Source organism: Gasterosteus aculeatus, chromosome 13, assembly GCF_964276395.1.
Source record: "Gasterosteus aculeatus chromosome 13, fGasAcu3.hap1.1, whole genome shotgun sequence".
Lineage (NCBI taxonomy): Eukaryota > Metazoa > Chordata > Actinopteri > Perciformes > Gasterosteidae > Gasterosteus > Gasterosteus aculeatus.
In genome coordinates, this window is record NC_135701.1 from 10,024,579 (window position 1) to 10,045,735 (window position 21,157).

At 43.2% G+C, this 21,157-nt stretch overlaps 1 protein-coding gene and 1 long non-coding RNA gene across 3 annotated transcripts; one reads left to right on the top strand and one right to left on the bottom strand.

The window, feature by feature from the left end:
* Positions 1–19: 19 nt before the first annotated feature.
* LOC120830701 (RILP-like protein 1) lies at positions 20–20,721 on the top strand. Of its 2 annotated transcripts, none has more exons than XM_040195528.2 (9): positions 20–999; positions 1,531–1,681; positions 3,504–3,622; positions 3,714–3,960; positions 19,191–19,219; positions 19,315–19,494; positions 19,717–19,871; positions 19,968–20,066; positions 20,284–20,721. In XM_040195528.2, the coding sequence occupies exons 1-9, from the start codon at positions 676–678 to the stop codon at positions 20,372–20,374; spliced, it is 1,395 nt and encodes a 464-aa protein (XP_040051462.2). In that variant the 5' UTR covers positions 20–675; the 3' UTR covers positions 20,375–20,721. The 2 variants fall into 2 exon arrangements, with proteins under 2 accessions (XP_040051462.2, XP_040051463.2); XM_040195529.2 differs by having other exon boundaries at positions 19,789–19,871.
* Positions 17,171–18,028, bottom strand: LOC144386287 (uncharacterized). Its single transcript, XR_013451975.1, has 4 exons — positions 17,898–18,028; positions 17,548–17,664; positions 17,406–17,457; positions 17,171–17,300 (listed from the first exon to the last, which is right to left on the bottom strand). It is a non-coding gene; the product is annotated as an uncharacterized LOC144386287 (long non-coding RNA).
* Positions 20,722–21,157: the final 436 nt, after the last annotated feature.

Consider the following 21,157-nt stretch of genomic DNA (forward strand, 5'->3'; position numbering starts at 1 on the left):
TTTTTGTTAATACAAAAGTTAATTTTATTCATTGATTATTACAGGCTTCCGGTACTGTGAGATGCATGTAGATCCTGACAGTACCTAAACTGCTGTGTGTTACTGTGATATTTTGATTGATGTGCATGGACGGTAACGGCATGAGCTCAAGGTTTTTGAGTGAGCGTAGGGGTGTTGCGTTCAGGAGCGACAGTAAATATGATGATTCGCTCGAACACAACGGTGAACCTGGTCTGATCATGACGAATATAAAGTGGTAGTAAAAATAATTGATCAGTAACAACTTGTATTGTTCTTATAGATCGGTATATGACAATAGTAAGCACTGGGGTTTAAACTAGCAGCTAGTGGCGCAACCGCTTCTTGCAGTTATCTTGTCTTGCCCTTTTTATTTGCAACTGTATTACAGGTAGACAATCGCTGTTCAGCTTATTTGAAACAAAATCAGTTCACACCCAAATAAACTGTCACATTGACACTCACTTGAATCTACGCTACGCGGCGTGTACGACTTTCCACGGGTTCAGTGAAGGCGGCATCAGAAGTTGCGCAGCTGCCCGCGCCGTTGGTCGTTAGAAGCGTCAACAAAGTTGCGTCGTCAAACCGGTTTGTTGTTTTTTAACATCAATGCGAGTCTACTCGGAGGGTCATAGGAGCGACAGACCGACATGTTGAATGTCGGAGGCGAAAATAAAGCCGAGGTCACACATGGAAACCTGCGTTACGTCATCGCTGGACCGACCCGCGGCGGAGCTGACGGTCACCGACGTGTACGACATAGCGGCGGGGCTCGGGCAGGAGTTTGAGCGCGTCATCGACAGGTTTGGGTGCGAGTCTCTGGTCGGAGTGGTGCCCAAAGTAGTGCGGGTGCTGGAGCTGCTGGAGGCCCTGGTGAGCCGCGCAGCCGCCGGACATGAGGCCGAGGAGCTGCGGAGGGAGCTGGACAGACTGCGGCAGGAGCGCAGCGACCGATTCGCGCAGGACAAGAGGCACCAGAGGGTGCGTGCGCGTGCGTGCGTGCGCGTGCGTGCGCGTTCACTTTTACCATTCTGTTTGCTTTGTGTCTGTTATTCTATGTATTAATTTTATGGATAGCTTAAGTCACCGAGTCACATCCAGAATGATGAAGAAAAGCAACAAATCCCCTTTTAAAAATAGTGGACTGATTTATCTTTCAATCAATTCGGTAGTATTTGTGTCACAGATACAGTAGATATTATTTCTATACTATTGCATCAGTATAGCAAACTTTCCTATACAATACTACTTAACTTCTATCATAGTGATAAAGGACCAATTCATTGCTTTTTGGTACAGTTACACTATGCATTACAACATAATCATTAAACACACTTTCAACAAACTCAACTAGGCAATTTTGAAGGCAGCTAAATCTGAAGGGCGGTGTTATTGACTTCGTCGAGCGCTGATGTTCCCACAGCTATACAACAACTTTAGAACAGGACACTTGACTGTGTGTTTGTTTCCCCCCGTATACTGTACGTATTTTTCTTCATCCCTTGTTCTCAGGAGTTGGAGCTGGTGGAGGATGTGTGGCGAGGAGAAGTTCAGGACCTGCTCTCTCAAATCAACCAGCTCCACACAGAGAACAAGAAGCTGTTAGTGAGCCTCTCGCTCAAAGAGTTCCCCGTCCCAGAGGAAGAGCAGCAGCAACAGGGGGGTGGGTCGCCTGCCTCAACCAGGATTTCAACTATGACCACAAATGCAATACAAAACAACACTGCTTTTACTTATCATGATGCCATTTATTTGCTGATGTGTCATTTTCAAATGACACAGTGATCAGGACCCATCCCATACGGCAATATCCACATTACTAAGGGGATTAGGTAACAGCCATCGCTAGACAGGTCCACAGTCAATAGGGTTTTTTCCAAATGTAATTTTAAAAATGAAGCTTTCCTAAAAGCGGTTAAATATTTTCAGTGACAGCAGGCTGCCACCTCACCACGATGAGTTTATTAAGGGTTCGGAAAGCCCTCGAAGGAGGCCTCACTCCTTTGTTCTCGTCCCGGCTGGAAACGAAGAATCAAAAGACATAGAATAAAAAAAATCAAAAAGCCTTTAATAGCTAAACAATGTTAGAAGGAATACAATTACAAAGTGAAATACAAAACGAATAGTAAAATATTCTGCGAAATACAGAATTCTCTGAGTCAAGTCAAGAGTGACTTATCAAAGCGGCTGCAGAATTCTAACAGTCCTTTCCCCGCTTTGGTAATTTGAAAACTCTTGCGGTGTGTCTTCTTGGGTGCATTTGAATGTCATTGGCTTCTCCTTCAAAGGGCCACCTCCTGGACTGTCCCTTCACATCGACGTGTGAAGCTGCAGCTGTAACCTGAAACCTCACTGTACTATCTGTCCCTCACATTCCAATGCATTCAATGTAAATACAGTTGGCTTTATGCCTCAATGAGTGAATATAACAAAGCGTGCATAGTTTGTCTTCACCTTTTAACTAGTACACCTTAATTACAACACATCATTAATGATCACCGTTCATCACACTACATCATAAGATCTAATACAGTTCATGTGGTCCAATTCTCAAGACATTTGCCTCAATCTGCTGTCTTGTATTCAGTTGTTCATCTACTACCTGACAGGAGAAAAAACTCCCCAAAAACCCTCTTTGGGGAGAAAATTAGGAGAAATCCATAAAGGACAGCAACTAGCATCCGCCCCCAGGTTTTACCATCACATTGTGACAGGATGTTAATGTGTACAGTGTTTATATGATTTACATGACTACATTGTGTTTGATTCATATTGCATTCACTTCATTTAACATGCTAATGTAATAACTATTATATAATAACACACAAACTACAATTATAACTAAACATTATCACACGTATTATAATTTCCACCGTTAGGGGTGCACTTCTTGCTTAAATCCCTAACAAGTTTTATCACAGAAGTGTGGTAATGGCTTTATGACAATATATGGTAAAAAATAGCATGGTAATGTAAAATATACAACTTTTAAGAATATCAAGAACAACATCTGCTGATAATCACACTACCGACATCTATTGCCTGTACCCATGCAGGACGTTTGACGGTATTTTGTCATGACTTTGGATACTAAATTAGTTTTCTCATGTCCAATAGTTACAGATCTGATTTATTTTCCAAATGTTTGCACATTGCAGATTTGCATTGCGCTGACCATCTGCTGTGCGTCACACATATTCACCCGTGTGTTGTTACATGTGATTTTACAGTACATACGGCATGTTGGCATGAAGAAGAGGCAGCGTGGAGCTTGTAAAGGAGGACAGTTTTAAAGCAGTCTAGTAAATATTGAATATGAATAGGCCCTCCGTCATATGATACCTGTGCTTACTGACACATGGTCATGGTAATAGATCCATGGTGGTAGTATAAGACTTAATTAGATTTCCAGTGTCATGTAATAAAAAATGCAGAGGGTTTGAACATGTTTGATGTCCTGTTTATATTCTGTACGATGTCCACAGGAATGTCAGAGAAGGACAAGCAGGTGATGAAGAAGCTGATGGACTCTGTGAATAAGCAGAGGGATGAAATCCGGGCTAGAGACCATGAACTGACACTTAAAAACGAGGACGTTGACGCGGTGAGGGTTCAGACCTCATGCAGCACGTATTCACAATTGACCTCCTTTAGCCAGTTTTGTGCGCTCATAATATACATTGTCTCATCAACAGCTCCAGATGCAGCAGCAGCGGGTGATTAGAATCAACCAGGATCTTCGTCACAGGGTTGGCGTGATGGAGGCTCAGGGCAAGTCGCTGATCCGGCAGAGGGCTGAGCTGGAGGCTGCAGCTCAGGCACGGCAGCAGGAGCTGGTCGCTGTGCAGCGGGAGGTCACAAGGCTGAGAAAAGAGCTCCAGGAGAGGAAAATGGAGAAAAAGGTTGCTGATGTAGAAGAGACCTCTTCTAGCCGATCTGGGATATCACCAGTAGTATATAGCCTCTACTTTTGCGCGTGCATGTGACCTTTGACCTCAGTCACATGCCAGAGGGCGTGCAAGAGGGAACTTTTGGGGGGTAGGAGGGGTGGGGGGGTGGGCATGTGACCGCCGCCATTTTGACCGGAAAAATGCGTCATTGAACTTTTGGGGGGTAGGAGGGGTGTGGGGTGGGCATGTGACCGCCGCCATTTTGAAGTCATGCCCCGGAAATGCGTCATTTTACGAATGGATACGTAAACCATTTTTGACGATGATGTGCTTGGATTTGATTGGAAATTTGCCATATCAGTGGGTGTTTTATGCGATGGGCGTTAGTTTTGACCGGAAACACGGGACTGTAGGAGGGGTTTCATCATATATATAGATGTGTTATTCACCTCCACCACCAACGCACTCATTTTGGCCTCATCCGCTGTTGCTGCTGCTGTTGCTGCTGTTGCTGGTTCCGCTACTATTGCTGTGCACACGGATTCTTTGCAAAATGCAGGCTGCATATTGCATGGAGCAGGCCGCAGAGACTGACATAGGTATGTCTACAGAAAATAGCCCATGCTATACAGATGTAGATGCTTCCCAGAGCCGGAAAAAGCGTGAGGGATGTCTTTCTAGAGAGCCGGCTGTAGAGCTAGAGCTGGAGGGTGTTTATGGGTACGTGTATAATGTTAAATACTATGATGGCACGGTCACTATGATTTCTAGAATCAAGGCCCAAGACAAGCTAGGAGGGGGTGTTGGTGAAACAGTTGATGATGAGGCTGCTGTGGGGGGTCGACATGGGTGTATGTCTGTAAAAGATTGGCAGCAGTTTCGATCAATTGTCTGCATAGATCTTGAACAATCAGGTTTTCTAGAATCTCTATACTCTGTTCAGTGGTATAGTACAACAGGGCCTAAAATACACCATCTCATGGCAGATCGGTACAACAGACGCCCTGACGATTTCATTTTTTTAAACGTTTGTGAAGACAGAGAGTATGTGGTAGCTCAAAGAGGCCGCCGAGGATGGAGAGAGCATCCGTACCCTCTTACCATTGAAGAGTTTAATATATGGTTCCCCCTCGTGTTCTTTGTTCAGTGGTGTGACTGGCCCGCTCTGCAAAAAGTGTTTAGTCAGATTGACAAATCTATCCAGAGAGACAGCGTCAGTAAGGCTTACGGGGCTGTTAGAAAACGTCTTGTTTACGACAATACACCGAGCGGTGTGCAACCTGGTATATCTACTACCATGTGTAGACCGAAAATAATTCACCCCTCAATCATCTAAAAGAATGACAGGTGGGTTATGCTAATGTTGTGTGTATATATATATATATATATATATATATATATATATATATATATATATATATATATATATATATATATATATATATATATATGTATATATATATTTCTGTCACTGATGTTAATTCATGCAGAATCATAAAAAAAGAAAAACATTTTTTGTTTAGTCTCTGAAATCTCAGGGACGCAGGGGGGATGGACCCCGCCCACTTCTCCTTCACCTCCAGCTCTGATGGTTCACACCCCGCCTCAGACTCCGCCTCCCGGACCGACGGCCACACAAGAAAAAGAAGAAGAAAAGAAGCTCTGTGAACCTCACGAGGTGTTTAAGGATACTGCACGGTTCCTAGAATACCTTAGAATCGGGGTGCTACATCTGTTGAACAAGGTCTGGGTTAAATATAATATAGAGATCTGCTACGGCTGTCAAACAAATAATCCCAGTCAGAAAAACCATCCGTGTTTATATCCATGTGACTGGTTCTACGAACTACACTTTGATCCGCTGATGAAAAGGCTCTGGAATGACAACTTCATATCCGCCATCCTCCTGTTTATGGATATGAATGACCTTCAGGTCGATGCAGACCGCATCCAGGGGGGTGCGGAAGTACTTCTTGACGAGCTGAAATCTGGAGGCAATGCGGCTGAAAGTATCCAGAAAATGTATGATACACTGATCGGGGAAGATGAACTCAAAATGAATCAACTGAAAAAGCTTGGCAGGTTGTGGGGAGAAGTATCAAACCCGTATGAAGCATGGGAGGTACCCGATGATGATGATGATGATGATGATGATGATGATGCGACAGACATTGATGCGTAAAAACAATCTAACATGCTAAAAACAAAAACAAAATGAAATCGAAAATGAATGAAGTTCTTGAGTGTTTTTATAACTGAAAATGTATTTTTGCTTTTGCAGTGGGGCGAAATACTACTATACTATCAATCTGCTTGTCACATGTTGTACAAGAGAAATAAAATATGTTGTAACGAATGAACTGTCGGGCATTTATACTTTGGTATTATCATGGAAGGGACTCTACAGAAGATTTATCTAGACCCAGCCCATCCGGGAGGGTTAGGCAGTGTGTCTAAACTTCGCAATGCGGTTGGAGAATGTACCGGGGTGACGCCGTCACTATCTAGCGTTAACGAATACCTACTGGCGCAAGACGTGTACACATTACACGCCAAGGCAGCCGTACATTTCCCGAGGAATAGGGTTTTGGTCAGCGGCATTGACAAACAGTTTCAGGCTGATCTAGTTGATATGGGTGAATATGCTGAGGAAAATGATACTGTGCGGTATTTACTGACGTGTATCGATGTATTTTCCAAATATGCGTGGGTTAGATGTCTTTCTAACAAATCGGGCCTCACAGTCACAAAAGCCTTTAAAGACATTCTGAGTGACGGACGCATACCTGTGAAACTTCAAACAGATGAAGGTACAGAGTTTTATAACAAACACTTTCAGCGGTTAATGTCACAGTATAAAATTATGCATTTTTCAACATCGAACGAGACCAAGGCCAGCGTGGTGGAGCGCTTTAACAGGACTTTTAAAACCCGCATGTGGAGATATTTAACATCCGTTAATTCACGAAGATATGTGGATGTAGTACAGGAGCTTGTCGAGGCCTATAATAACTCACACCACAGGTCCATAAAGATGCAGCCATCAGCAGTCAATAAAGACAATGAGAAGACGGTCTTCATCCAACTGTACAAGTTGTACCCTCAGAAGCCAGTATGCTTTAAATTTAACAAGGGCGACACCGTGAGAATATCAAAACTCCGCGGGGGATTTAGGAAGGGTTATAAACAAACATTCACCGATGAGCATTTTACAATATCAAGGTGTATAGCCCGAGATCCTCCGGTTTATAAACTAACTGATTGTGCAGGGGAATTGTTGAAAGGTACGTTTTACGAACCGGAGTTACAAAAAGTAATTATAGGTAAAAACAAGATGTTTAAAATAGAAAAAATTATGGATAGAAAAATCTCCAGAGGCAAGAAGCAGGTCTTTGTGAAATGGTTGGGATGGCCCGAGAAGTTTAACTCCTGGGTCTCAGAAAAAGACATAACGGATGCTTGATAAAAGACACATGCATGCATCTTGAGAGTTCACTCTTAAACCGGCCACCATAGGACACGGCACGATGACCCAGAATGGTTTTTATGTTACACTACCTAGTAACGCGTCTGCTCAGGTTTATCCTAAAAATCAGATATGGAACTACAGGACAAAATTAGCCAAGGCCATTGTTCTGAGCGAACCACATGAGGTGGGGTTGGTAGAATTCCAGTATCCGAGAGTGTGGTACAGTTTTCCGAAAACAGATGCGGTTGTAAAAGTGTACAATGGTAAAAATAGGGTTAAATCGGCCTTTACTATGGACATTGGGGTTTATGAGTCTATACAGGCTATTGTTAAAGCGTTTAATGCTCGAATCAGCACTAACACGCAGCTGGAGGGGGTATCTATGCATTATAGTAGTGTTAAAAACCGCGTATACTTTCTGGGGTCAACAGAGGATTCAACTATAACCTTTGTAGGACGGCTCGCGACAATATTGGGGTTTAAAGATGGGGAGGCTTTTCCCCTACCGACTACTGACAGATCCCACATCACCCCCTATCCCGCCGATATACATGCAGGTTGTTACACATTTTACATATATAGCGATATTGTCGACTATCAATTAGTGGGGGACAGCCATGTACCTCTTCTAAGATGTATAAATGTGGCTGCCGAACAACGACGCATACCCACTCTGACTTACGACAGGCCGCAATACACATCTCTCTCCAAAAACGTTATTGATGATATTGAGATATCCATAAAAAACGATCAGAACGGATACATACCCTTTTTATACGGAAAGGTCATAGCGAAGCTACATTTCAGACCTATAAAACAGCGTTTCTGAAAAGAAGAAAACAAGTGGAAGATGAGGAATAGCCACTACACACACGACGACGGCCGATATATGGCATATTATATGAACCAAGCCGGCGGAGAACTACCGGGATTTATAGGATCTCAGACACAATATGGCAATGGTTTGGGGGGTATATTTCGGGGGCTGCTCAGGATGGCCCTTCCTCTTTTAAAACGGGGGTTCAGCCTGGCTAAACCACATTTGAAAACAGCCGCTACTAACATCATCGGAGACGTTGTATCAAATATAGCCAAAGGACCGTTCTTTGGGGCTCAACAACAACCAGAGCAGCAGCAGGGTCACGGCATGCTAATACACACCCGCAGGGCTTTGAAAAGACCCCCCACAGGCAGGGGCGGTGCGGGGCCAGGGACCAAAAAATGTAAAAGGGATGGTAGGAACAAGGCGGGAGTCAAAAAGAAATCTGGCACAGCCCGAAGAGGTTCTCAGATAAAACGCGCCCGGATTTTGGCTAAAGACATATTTTAGAGGTAGAAACTATGGCGCTCATCCATAATCAGTCGGCGGAGTGTGTCAAGTCTGAACTGGATCTCTTTACTGTTCCTTATACACAAACGTCCATAGAGAAATATTCCTTCATCGAGATCCCGCCAGTCTCATCCATTACAGACAGAGGCCCTTTGGAGTTTCATATTTCGGCCAGCGGTGAAGATTACCTGGATCTGAACGATACCTTTCTGTATATGCGTGTAAAGATAACTAATGCGGATGGGTCCAATTTAGCAGCCGATGCTGATGTCGGCTTCATAAATTACCCTGGATGTACCTTATTCTCCCAGGTTGATATCATGCTAGGGGACAGGCTCATTTCACAATCTTCAAACACCTACCCATACCGAGGCATAATCGAATGTTTGCTTAATTACGGGAAAGACACCCTGGAGACGCAGTTTAGTACAGCTCTGTTTAGTAAAGACACCGCGCAGCATATGGACGAGACGTCTATTAAAGGGGACAACGAGGGGCTGGCCGCGCGAGGAGGACACACCGTTGAAAGCCGTATAGTGGAGTTAATTGTACCAATACATGCCGATTTGTTTTTTCAAGAGAAGCTGTTGCTTAACGGCGTTGATATTTCCTTGAAATTTATACGGTCAAAAGACGAATTCTCTCTGATGACGGCTGCAGCGGCTCAATACAAGGTCAAGATAGTCGCCGCTAGTGTATTTGTAAAAAAGGTCTCCGTAGCTCCGACGGTCCGACTGGCGCACAGCAGGGCTCTTCAACACACAAACGCCAAGTACGCCATCGACAGAGTAGCGCTGAAAACATTCTCCATTCCGGCGGGGACCCGAGTCTGCAACCAGGAGAATCTATTCATGGGCCAGATCCCTAAGTTTATTGTTTTAGGGTTTGTTGACAACGAAGGATACACGGGTAGTTATACACGGAATCCCTTTAATTTCCAACACTATGACACCGAGTTTTTAAGCATTTACGCTGATGGCCACGCATATCCAGCGAGACCGCTACAGCCACTCTTCCAGAGCGGCCAGTACGTGAGAGAATATTACCACCTGATTCAAACAACAGGTCGACATTTAAAAGACAGATCGCTGGCTGTAACACGGAGTGACTTTGGTCACGGTTACTCGCTGTTCTGTTTTAATCTGGAGCCTGACGACGGGCAGTCGGGGAACGTGTCACTAATCAAGACGGGGAATGTGCGCCTGGAGGTCCGCTTCAGAACGGCCCTTCCTCGTACCATAAATATCATATGTTATTCTGTTTTTGACTCCGTTATCGAGATATCAAACCAACGACAAGTCTTGGTGGATAACTTTTAAACACCATGAACACCATAGAGTTGACGAGTATTGTTCGAAAACGGGTTGTTAGGGGGGTCGATTTTATGGGCGTGTTAGCGTGTGACCAGCTGCCTATGAAGGCTTTGCGCAAGTATCCGGTGATGACTATTGTAAATACGCACCCGTCCAGCAGCCCCGGAGAGCATTGGTTGGCGATTTATATCACAAAATACAAGCATGGCTTTTTCTTTGACAGTTTTGGAAACCCTCCTGATTATGAACAGTTTCCAAAAGAAATAGTTAATTTTCTCAATTATAACTGTACGACTATGTCTTATTCTAGGAAACAGGTTCAAAATAATTTTACTACAACCTGTGGCCAACATTGTGTGTTTTTTCTATGTTATATACAAAAAGGCTGGTCTTATTCACGAGTTTTAACTTTGTACGGACCTAATCTAGTCAATAATGATGCGATGGTCTGTCGTTTTGTTAACAAAATCCAACCCTCAGGGTGTTGTGAGGATGCTTTTACGTGTGTACAATGTGTGATCTAATGATAAACTATCCTGTGACGTTTTATGAATAAAATATATAAAGACAACTTTCAGCAGTGAACACCAATTTTATTTTCCATCCACAAAGAACAGACTAACAGATAATACAAAAGCATTACAAACACTTGTGTAAAGTTAAAAACAAAATAATAATAATACAAAATAAAATAAAAATAATATGCATCCAGTACAAGCTTAAAAATAAAAAAGACATGTGTCACACAGTAATAGCCAAACAAATCTTAAAAATCTTCCCACGAATCATCACTCCTAAAAAATTTGGTCTTTAGGGATTTAGGTGTCTTAAAGGGGGTGCTGTCTATAGATCGGCTGGTCCTAGTTTTTGTTTTGAATGACCCCGAAACATTAAAACCCCCGTCATAAACTGCATCACCACCCTTATATTCAGCAATAGACCTCCTAACCTGCGTGTTGGGGATAGCGGATAGGGGGATATTTAAATCAGCTAGCGTTTTTAAAAATATCTTCCAACCGATAGGTCTAGATTCGTCTAAAACATTATACGAGGACGTGACACTTTTCACCAGATCATACAGATGGGTGCCTTTGATCGTTTGATTGTTGACAACGATCTCCCCTCGGTCTGTCCAGGATATGTCGTTTTTTGCGTGGTTCAAAGCATCCAAAATATATTCGGCATGTTTTTTACTTTTTTTAGGTATGTGCCTGATCACATTGCCTAAAATCACATCTTTTCCTGGTACGTCATCTGCTGAAACGACAGGATTTGAGCCCGAGTCCCTTTCACCGGAGGGTAGTGGTAAAGGCAACGTCCCCTTCTCACGCTCTCCCTGTCTCACCACAGCCAAGTATCTTTGTAAAATAACGGAATATTTTTTGGCTTTTTCGTACATGTCTGTATCAGGTTGATTCAACACGTCAATCATAGCTCTATCAAGCTCATTTTGCACCGCCTGTCTTATAGACTCTCGTTGATCCTGCTGCTTATAATGAGGCTGCTGCTTTACCAGGCCAAGCTGATGCTGGGGGACCAGAAACATTTTTTGGGTGTGCTCCATTTTTAGCCCCTCCTATTGACAAGACTAATTATAAACGGAATAGCAGCCCCTAATAACGGTAATAAAAAGCCCCCCGACTGGTTGAGGGTCTTTTTCTTCTTGGTCCGTTTAACTTTTTTATCCGCCACCAGCCGGATAATCTTCTTCTTCTTCTTTAAGAGGGCGAATTGTTTGTCGGTCAAAGGAATGTTACCTCTCAATACATTGAGTGCGATCTCACACAGAGAGTCGATAAAATCCGTGCTGGCGTTATTAACAATGACACGTCGCACACGAGGCGTAGATTTATATATCAACTCCAACAATGACAAATTCCTCTGCATGCGTGATGACATTTTAGCGTTATTAACGCCTGTTTGTTTTTTTGGGGATATACACAACCTGTTGGTCCGATAGCAAAGCCGTTCTGAGTCTTAAATGTTCGGGGGTCAACGCTTTATAATCTATGAGAAGATAGCCATATGATTGTTGGGTCGCATCGTTAAAGGCCTCTAAAAAATATTTAGTATTACCCGGAAACATCTGTCTGGCCAGTAGTGTGATTTGATATTTATCCCTAGGGTTTTTAAACAGAATGAGATAGTTGGTGTTTAAACTAATAGTGCGACTAGATTTACCCTGAATAAATAAATTTTGTACTAAATATATACAGCTGAGATTTCTATGATGTACATATTTGGTAAAAACATTTTGAACTTCTATATTATTCCCGGCATCATTCATTAAATCGTCTATAATGAGTAGATTGTTTTTGGCAGGAGGTAGTAAAACATCATCGCACAGAGACTCTGGTAAGCCCTCTACAAAGTTAATGTCTCTGGTTTTAAGCAGTTGATCATATAAAGGCTGCCAGCATGAATAAATGTAGACGACATTGTCAATACGATGTGAAATAACCCTCTCAGCATTTGCAATAATATCCTTGACAAAAAAAGTCTTTCCACAGTTTGAAGGCCCACTCACTACCAAACTAAAGGGGTGTTGTAGTCGTGCATCAAATCCCTGATCGCTGTTAGTATCCATAAGGAAGGGTCGTATAGTCAGACAACACCCTCCGCTTATTGTACACCACTCTGACTTGCTTAAAAACTGTCTCGTTTTTAAGATGGAACTTCTTTTTATCACGCCTGATAGTTTCAGACACTGTGGTCAAAGTGTGTGTGTTGTGATTGGTTACATAAGCCTGTACGAGGCCAATCAGTGACTGGGGGGTGACGACGGAGGCGTTTCTAGCGTTTAATGTGACGCCTTTACATTTGACAGCTGTTTTACCCTGTACCGTGTTATAGGCATAGCATTTGGGTCCTCCTGATACAAACTCTGTGATGTAGTCTTCACTAGGCATCCCGCATATGTCTCCGCTGTTTAACTCATCAGTCAGGTCACCAAGATATGCCCCCAGGGGCGGCACCCAGTCGCTCCCTCTCGATGTAAAGACAATGCTGTCTGTGTCACAGTACAAGACCCTCTCCTGCAGTTTGTCTAACAAGTCGTAGAGCATCAATCTGGCATGGGCAGTTGTCAGGGCTCCTATAAAGACGTTTACGTCTTTTATACGGGAACCGCGGGCGTCTGCATGTCGCCACTGTACCAAAGCCACGTCATCTGAGATAAAACAGAATTGTCGCACATCAAAGTGGTCACTAAACATCAATTGTGTGAACCGAGCCGGATCTGTGATCAGCTCGCATGCAGGCATATTATTGCGCATACTAAAACGGCCCCACAAAGAGTTTAGGAGGAGTTTGTTGCAGCTTCTCATGGCTTTGTTGACCCTGATTTTGTCAGGGTTTAATTGAATGCCTTCCTTTTCAAAATAGTCTTTGACATATTTCTCCTTGTCGTCGGGGGTTTTAACATGGCCAGGGTAGCCTGACGCTTCCTGTTTACACTTCATGAATGTCTTCACATACCCGCTGAACAATGTGTCTGTTTTGTTGGGGAAATGCCAAACTTCATCAATGGACACAAGCCTGTATCCCTTTTCCACAGCCTTCTGCAGTTCAATTGACACCCAGACCCCCTCCAGCAGTCTGTCTCTGTCTCCGTGAGTGCACTCGCCACTCTGATTCAAATCCTCAGCACATTTGCCACACAATGGGAACATGAGTTTGTCATGACATCTGTATGGTAGGACCGGGTGAAACAGCCCTCTGGGCGGTAGCACTGTGCACTTTATGAGTCCAAAATACTTGTCAATAGACTCAAAATCCTTCAGGATAACCTGAGGATGTCCAACTGGATACTGCTTTTTAGCCTGAACCGTCGGATAAAGACTGGTGAAGTCGTAGTACCTGATTTTTTCATCAGCACCGATCTTGTGGTACAGCTTCATAGCGTTTGTACGTCCCCCAAAGAGGGCCTTTCTAGGCTCTAGACGCTCACGCTTTTTGTAAGTAACCATAAAAGCCTGTACAGCCCCGCTCGTCCGTTTTAACGACGACCACTCACACTCCCACATCACTACAACTCGCAGCCCGTGTTGTTTTTGTAGAGAATATATTTTGTCCATGAACACCCTGTATTGTCTACCGTAGGTGATTTTTGTAACAGGGTTCATGTCGCTCTGGACGTGGCATTTGACACATCCGTGGAAAAAACATCCCGCAAATTCATAGCAAGTGTTTGTTACAGAGTTATAGCCATCCACATAGAACGGCTCAAAAAGCTGTTCACCGTGATTGAGAGCATGTTTAATCTCAATATTCTCTGTGAGGGCCACATATTCAAGCCATTGCATCGATACATCAGAATACGTCTTATTCTGAGCAGTGTATGCCCCCTCAAACGTCAGAGCAACTGTGTCCTTTGGGAGAAACAGGGTTTTGAACACCCCCATGCAGCTCGATGCTAGGGTGGTAAATGAGAAGGGGTCAAGTTCCGTGCACTCTATGAATGTCTCACGATAGATGCTGCAGGCTTTTCGCAACACTTCTACATCGTTAACACAGTAGCGTCCGATTTCTTTTTGGAAGTCAAATGTTCCTCCTGAAACGGTATTATACCATTCCATGAATCTCGCTTTATCGCTATCACTCATATCGTCAAAGCCGTAGTAGGACGGATCAGGATATTTACCGACATAATACTCATGCTCCCGGGTGTTGAACTTGTGGGGAAAATAGCCTTTCTCGACATCACTGAACCCTAGGGCAGCGGGGGTTTTTGACAATCGCATGGGAAGGAAACTGAATGAGTCAATCCATCTCTGCCGGTATGACCTGTCATACATCAGTATCACCCGACTCCCTCTCATGGTGACTTGCGGAGTGATCTTTTGTTTGACAAAATATTCCAACAGAATATAGTTGTCAAAGCCGGATGCGTTGTGGGCGATAAACGTGTAGCCTTTGTATCTAGGTCTTCTGTAATACTTCACAAAGGTGTCCACACAATTCAAAGTACTGAAACAAAACTTTTTTCCCTCTAAATCCATAGCACATACATAATTTGCCTCGTGTTTTCCGTTATGAAACCTTGTCTCAAAGTCAAATAATATGTAGGTTGTTTGCGGCTCTTTCTTTTCAAGAGGCTGAATAAAACACTCATGTTTATCATTGCTCTCCAACTGTTGCTCACCACAGTGGACGCAGACTTTTGGCGCGCATTTGTGCGCTTTTTGTCCTGCTTTGTATGTTTTTCCACATGCCTCACAGTATTTCATAGCATCACAGGGGATGAGGGCATGGACGCTTTCTGGCCGCTTGTGCTGATCAAAACAATATTTCGACTTACATATGCGTTTACAATCACCGCATTTCTGTGTTTTACCCAGCTGTGTACGACACTCTAATGTAAAACACACATTACACAGCTGTTCACAGCTGTGGTATAATCGATGTTCATAGGCTTGGTAGCAATACTGACATACTTGTTTTGCCCCAAAAAAGCCTTGCTGGTTTTCAATCAGGTGATAATGGTCATTGTGTAGATATACCCAGACTGTCCGGGGATGAGGCGCATCGTGGGTTTGGAAACACTGAAGTCGTTTACGACCTGCTGCTGCATGGTGGAAGATTATGATTTTCACACCCAGATGTCTTTCGAAAGCATCTACATCGGAGAATGAGACCTTGTGCATTGGTCCAAAACCCAACGATCTATGTAGTTGAGTTGCAAATCTCACTTTATCTTGCAGGGACATGTCTGGATGATTAAAATGTGCTAAACAGAGCGAAAAGCACAGGTTATTATCAGTATTGTCAGGGGTGTGCAGAAACCGACCCTTCTTTGATAATATCACATCATATGGGACATTTGCTAATTTTAGATAACCCCCACCGTTTCTGTTTTTAGCTACGGTGATCACTAATTCCAATTCATCATCCGTTATAGTCTCATCATTGCTCTGTATCACTTGTGCAATTTGCTCCATAAACAAGTCAGAGTTGTACGACTCGTTTACGCGTAGAACAGCTTGTATGTCACTAGCCAATGAAGGTCCCCGTAACAAAACGTTCAGCACACTACCAGCCGGAGAGGCCTCTACAGCTCTATCAATTACACCCGCCACTATTTCTCTGACCATGTAGGGGATTTGCTCGAGGTCAGTAAGATCCACGTTTCTGAAATCAACCCCTTGTCTAAGCTCAAATGCATTGAATGAAGGCATCTCTCTCATGGTGACTGTCCTTCCCTCTATGCCTGAGGAGGTCTCACCCCCCCTCATTATCTCCCCTCCTCCTGTTAGTGTATCATCATGCCCCCCTTCTGTTCGGGCCTGCTCCCATGACCCTCCCTCATGACCCTCAGCAGGCCCCCCAACACCCTGTTCATGCTCCACATCTCCATTTGCCCCCATCTGATTCAGCCGGTCGTCACATATTTCTGCCAACACACACCCCCCAGCCCCTGCATCATTGTCTGTGTACACAAGTGGGCCGTCTGCATGATCCAACACGTGGCTATTTGCGCCTGTGGTATTAAACCCTGGGTCTAGGACACTGACCAAGTCTGCATAGCCGCTATCTAGATACGATGAATGTTGTTCCGTATAATGAATTCTGTCAACATCATGAAAAGCTTCGGCAGGGTATGCAACAGCAGCAGCAGCAGCAGCAGCAGCATCAACGCGCGATCTCTCCACCAGTGCACGTAGGCTTTTAAGCTGTTTCTCTGTATTCTGTAACAGGACCCTATACCCATCATCATTATTATTATGGTTATCCCCTGATCGATGTATATCACCCGTGCCCCTCTTCAAAACTTTTCTGGGGGGAGGCATACTACACGTCTGTATTGTTTATTTAGACACCACCCCTTATAGACACCATGCCTAGTAGATCACCTTGGATAAAATTTATTTGTAAGTAGAGCTATGATAGCTTCACTGGATGCATTCTGAGCTATCAGGTATTGTTTTATGGAACAGCCGTTGGCGTCCTGTGTTTGTCTAGCCTCCTCTTGTTTCTTACATAGATCGGTTACTATCTCTTTTAATGCGGTGTTGGAACGCCGCAGTTCACTGATTTCATTTATCAACTCTACATATAAGGGGTTAGCTGTGTCCCTCGGGTGCACAATCACCACCGTGGGTTCTGTGGGTATACCTGCTCTGTTTTGTTGAAATGGGGCTACACACTCTGCCGATGTTGCTCCTATTGTAGTACTCTCTTCTTCATAGTCACAGACCGCCTGCAGCATTTCCTCGTCAGTCAAACATTCTGGATAGTACCATGTGTCCTTTGTTGGTGTAGACCGGTCAATCTGCACCCTGCTATACAAGCATACATGGTCAAAACATGTTATAAAACAAATGTCTATATATATATATATATATATATATATATATATATATATATATATGGATGATGTCACATACCTTGTAGAAGGTCTCTCAGACTGGACACCCGTATGTACTTTTTTTTTTTTCACTGGGGGAGCATAGAATTATAAAATCATTTGAATGATTCGTCAAATAATAAATATATAGAAAGCTTATATCATACTGTCATTTTCCCTACCTGTGCCAGCTCCCTGGTTGGGGCACGTAGTCGTTGTTGGTAGACAACTGAGTGCAGCAATCTCCTTTTCCAGTTTTTCAAGACTCCCATGTATAGGATGCGCGCTGTCATCTATTTCTAAAAGGTATAAATACCTATTAAAAAAATATATATAAATATATAAAAACAAATATGAATCACTCGACATAGTACAATCTTTAAAGCTTTCTATTTTTAATTTTTTTAATTTATACCAATGTATGTGTGTGTGTGTGTGTGTGTGTGTGTATATATATATATATATATATATATATATATATATATATATATATATATATATATATATATTTGACAATGAAATAAGTACTTACCACATATCTGGTCCATTGCTCCCCCCTTGTAGTACATCTGGCTCTCACTGGAAATGTCTTAAATGTGAGGATGCACCAGTCTGCCAGGGTGTCAAGAAGGGAACCGTGGCTGTATCTATATAGGAGACCCATACCCCCCGAATGCAACATCATTACCAACTAAGGACCCTGTTTTTTCACACGCCAGGGTCTCAGTGGGGGTGAGGGTTCATATGTTGCTTAAAACTAAACAAACTGCTCACTGTTTACCACATAAGGACTCTGTTTTTCTCCATCCCTGTGGGGCTCTCAAGCTATTTAGGGTTTAGCACCGTTTGGGTGCTGCGTACATTATGCGACCCTAAGTCGACACGCTTGTTCCTCGTTAAAACTGTATGTTTTGCTGAGGGGTTTTTCCTCTGTTAGGTTACAATGTGTGTCCTGTTGGCTAAGAAGAAGATAGCCCCCTAGTTCATGCATTAAGCTGTTATTTTTGAATCTGAACAGAAGCACCAGTGTCTCACTGGTTTGTGGTGGGACCTCTCATACAATTGAAGAGAAGCAAAAGAAGACGTTTGGGGGTTGGCCCCCGGCTTGTGTACTGTGTCACATAATGCTACACTAAGTCGGCATATGTGCTCCTCGTTAAACCTTAAGATGTATGTTTTGCTGAGGGCTTTCCTCTGTTAGGTTACAAATTGTGTTCTATTGGCTAAGAAGATAGCCCCCTAGTTCATGCATTAAGCTGATATTGGTGAATCTGCACAGAAGAACCAATGTCTCACTGGTTTGTGGCGGGGCCTCTCATACCTTTGAATAGAAGAAGAAGAAGACGCCACTGGGACCACACTGGGATAGGCCTCTGCTGTTTCACTAAGAATCCTGGAGCGTGAACCATTCCAAAAGGAAAGTTCGATCGAGGCGCCAAATAACACATCTATATATATGATGAAACCCCTCCTACAGTCCCGTGTTTCCGGTCAAAACTAACGCCCATCGCATAAAACACCCACTGATATGGCAAATTTCCAATCAAAACCAAGCACATCATCGTCAAAAATGGTTTACGTATCCATTCGTAAAATGACGCATTTCCGGGGCATGACTTCAAAATGGCGGCGGTCACATGCCCACCCCACACCCCTCCTACCCCCCAAAAGTTCAATGACGCATTTTTTCCGGTCAAAATGGCGGCGGTCACATGCCCACCCCCCCACCCCTCCTACCCCCCAAAAGTTCCCTCTTGCACGCCCTCTGGCATGTGACTGAGGTCAAAGGTCACATGCACGCGCAAAAGTAGAGGCTATATACTACTATCACCACCTGCGTCGTCGCTGACGACGGTAAGACCATGCACGAAAAGCTTCTGAAGTTCGGTTTGAGCATAGTTGATTAAGTCTGTCAGGTTTTAAGTGGATGTTTTGTGTTACCAATCCAGTCGTCTTCATCTAACTCCATCAAACCGAATTCAGTGTGGGTGGAGTGTGGAACGGACCCTGGCTTTCAGGCAAACTGCTTTGAGCGTGACAAGAGTCCTTCACTTCTCCCAAGGTCATCAAAAAGAGTAGATATTGAGGAAAAGGGACACAAAGACGAGGACACGAAAAGATCCTCACTGGTGAGACCTGTTGAACTGCCCCCCTGTGCACAGTCTAAACATAAAACCAGAAGCATGGTCGTACTGTCACCCTGGTTTGTCGCTAGTGGCATGTTTGATCCATTTCCTATTCCATAAAATATTTGCATACATTTTTGCAAACTGTTGATATGAAATAGGCAAAACATACATCAGTTGAACCGGGCTGAGAGAAATGCTGAATGTATGTTATGACTGCGGAAGGTGTGGGAGGATACAGAGCCAGAGACAGACAGCCCGGAACAAGACTCGAACAAACCTCGCTTCACCCTGCAGGAGCTGCGGGACGTCCTGCAGGAGAAGAACGAACTCAAGGCCCAAGTGTTCTTGCTACAGGAAGAACTAGCACATTACAAAAGGTACAATTTGTCACCAAACTTAACGCGTTACTTATCTCAACCACTCAAGCAGGACTGATGCAAAAGTTAACGATTAACTTCTCACGTCTCTCTCAGCGAGGAGTTTGAGGATGACATCAGCTTCATGGTTTGTCCTCCATCTCCGCCCCCAATCGCCGGTTGCACTGATCAGGGCGAATCAGGCATTAGAAGCTTGTGAGTAATCAATTGATTTTCGCCGAACACTTTTCTTCATTCACCAACCTTTACCTTTGTATTTACCTTTGTATTTGTATTGGTTCATTCAGGTTCACGAAACATAATTTTGATTAGAGACCACAATAACGTGTCTTAGACTCTTTGTGTTTAAAAAAAAATATCGCTCCTGTCTCCATCTAATTTTGTCGCCATTTCCATTGTCATCTCTGGACAGGATCTTCACTGCCATAATGCCGATGGTGGCAGCCGGCTTGATTGCGGATGACCCTACATTGTTGCCGATAAGACGACTTTTTTTTGTATGACTTTGCATTGAATTATACAATCGTACTTTTTACCATTTTGCAACAAGTTGTCAAGAGACATATTTACCTGAATGTATTTGCTATTTAAAACTAAATCCGTTTATGTTTTAAACAGTTAAAACTGTAATAAATGATGTCAACCGTAATAATACAATTTTGCCATAGCTGGACACTTTAATGTGTATTAATGACCTCTAAGGAGTGTCATCAGAAATTGTGAGGGTGGACATGCTTCTGTAAAGTTTTCCCACTACATTGCTTAAAAATACATAAATTCTATCAATGCATTTCTCAGAGGATGAATTGTTCTGTTCTTTGCATTCTCCGAATAAAGACATCAAATGTCAGCGATCGGTCTGGCTTCTTTAAGACCAATGAATGGAAAATCTTGTGATGTTAAGATGTATCTGATTGTATAAGAATCGTATGTCGAGTGTGGCTCCACCTTCTGTGGTTTACACCAGTAGGATCATCCTGTTACGACACCAGTATGATATCAAAGTTACACTTAGTTATTGCTATTTTATCAATTGTTTTCTTTTATAAATACACTACTGTGGAGCGTGTATTATTGTGTTAATCATCATGCGAATTCATTCTTCAGCAGTTAGTACATTTGTAGGCGTTGAGCTAAATGTTATAGTCTTATGTGAACATGAGGTGTTTACAACAAACAACCTGTGGCGTCATAATTAGGTTATTCAACTATAATACGACGGCAAAGAAGGCCAACACATACATATATAAACCATTCCCAAAGAGACAAACGAAGAAGGAGAGCAG

Excerpts from the sequence above, each read along its gene's own strand:
- LOC120830701 (XM_040195528.2), top strand. The coding sequence starts at position 676 with ATGTCGGAGGCGAAAATAAAGCCGAGGTCACACATGGAAACCTGCGTT. Across the intron at positions 1,682-3,503 it reads AGAGCAGCAGCAACAGGGGG|GAATGTCAGAGAAGGACAAG; the intron begins GTGGGTCGCCTG and ends CGATGTCCACAG. Across the intron at positions 19,872-19,967 it reads GAACTAGCACATTACAAAAG|CGAGGAGTTTGAGGATGACA; the intron begins GTACAATTTGTC and ends CGTCTCTCTCAG.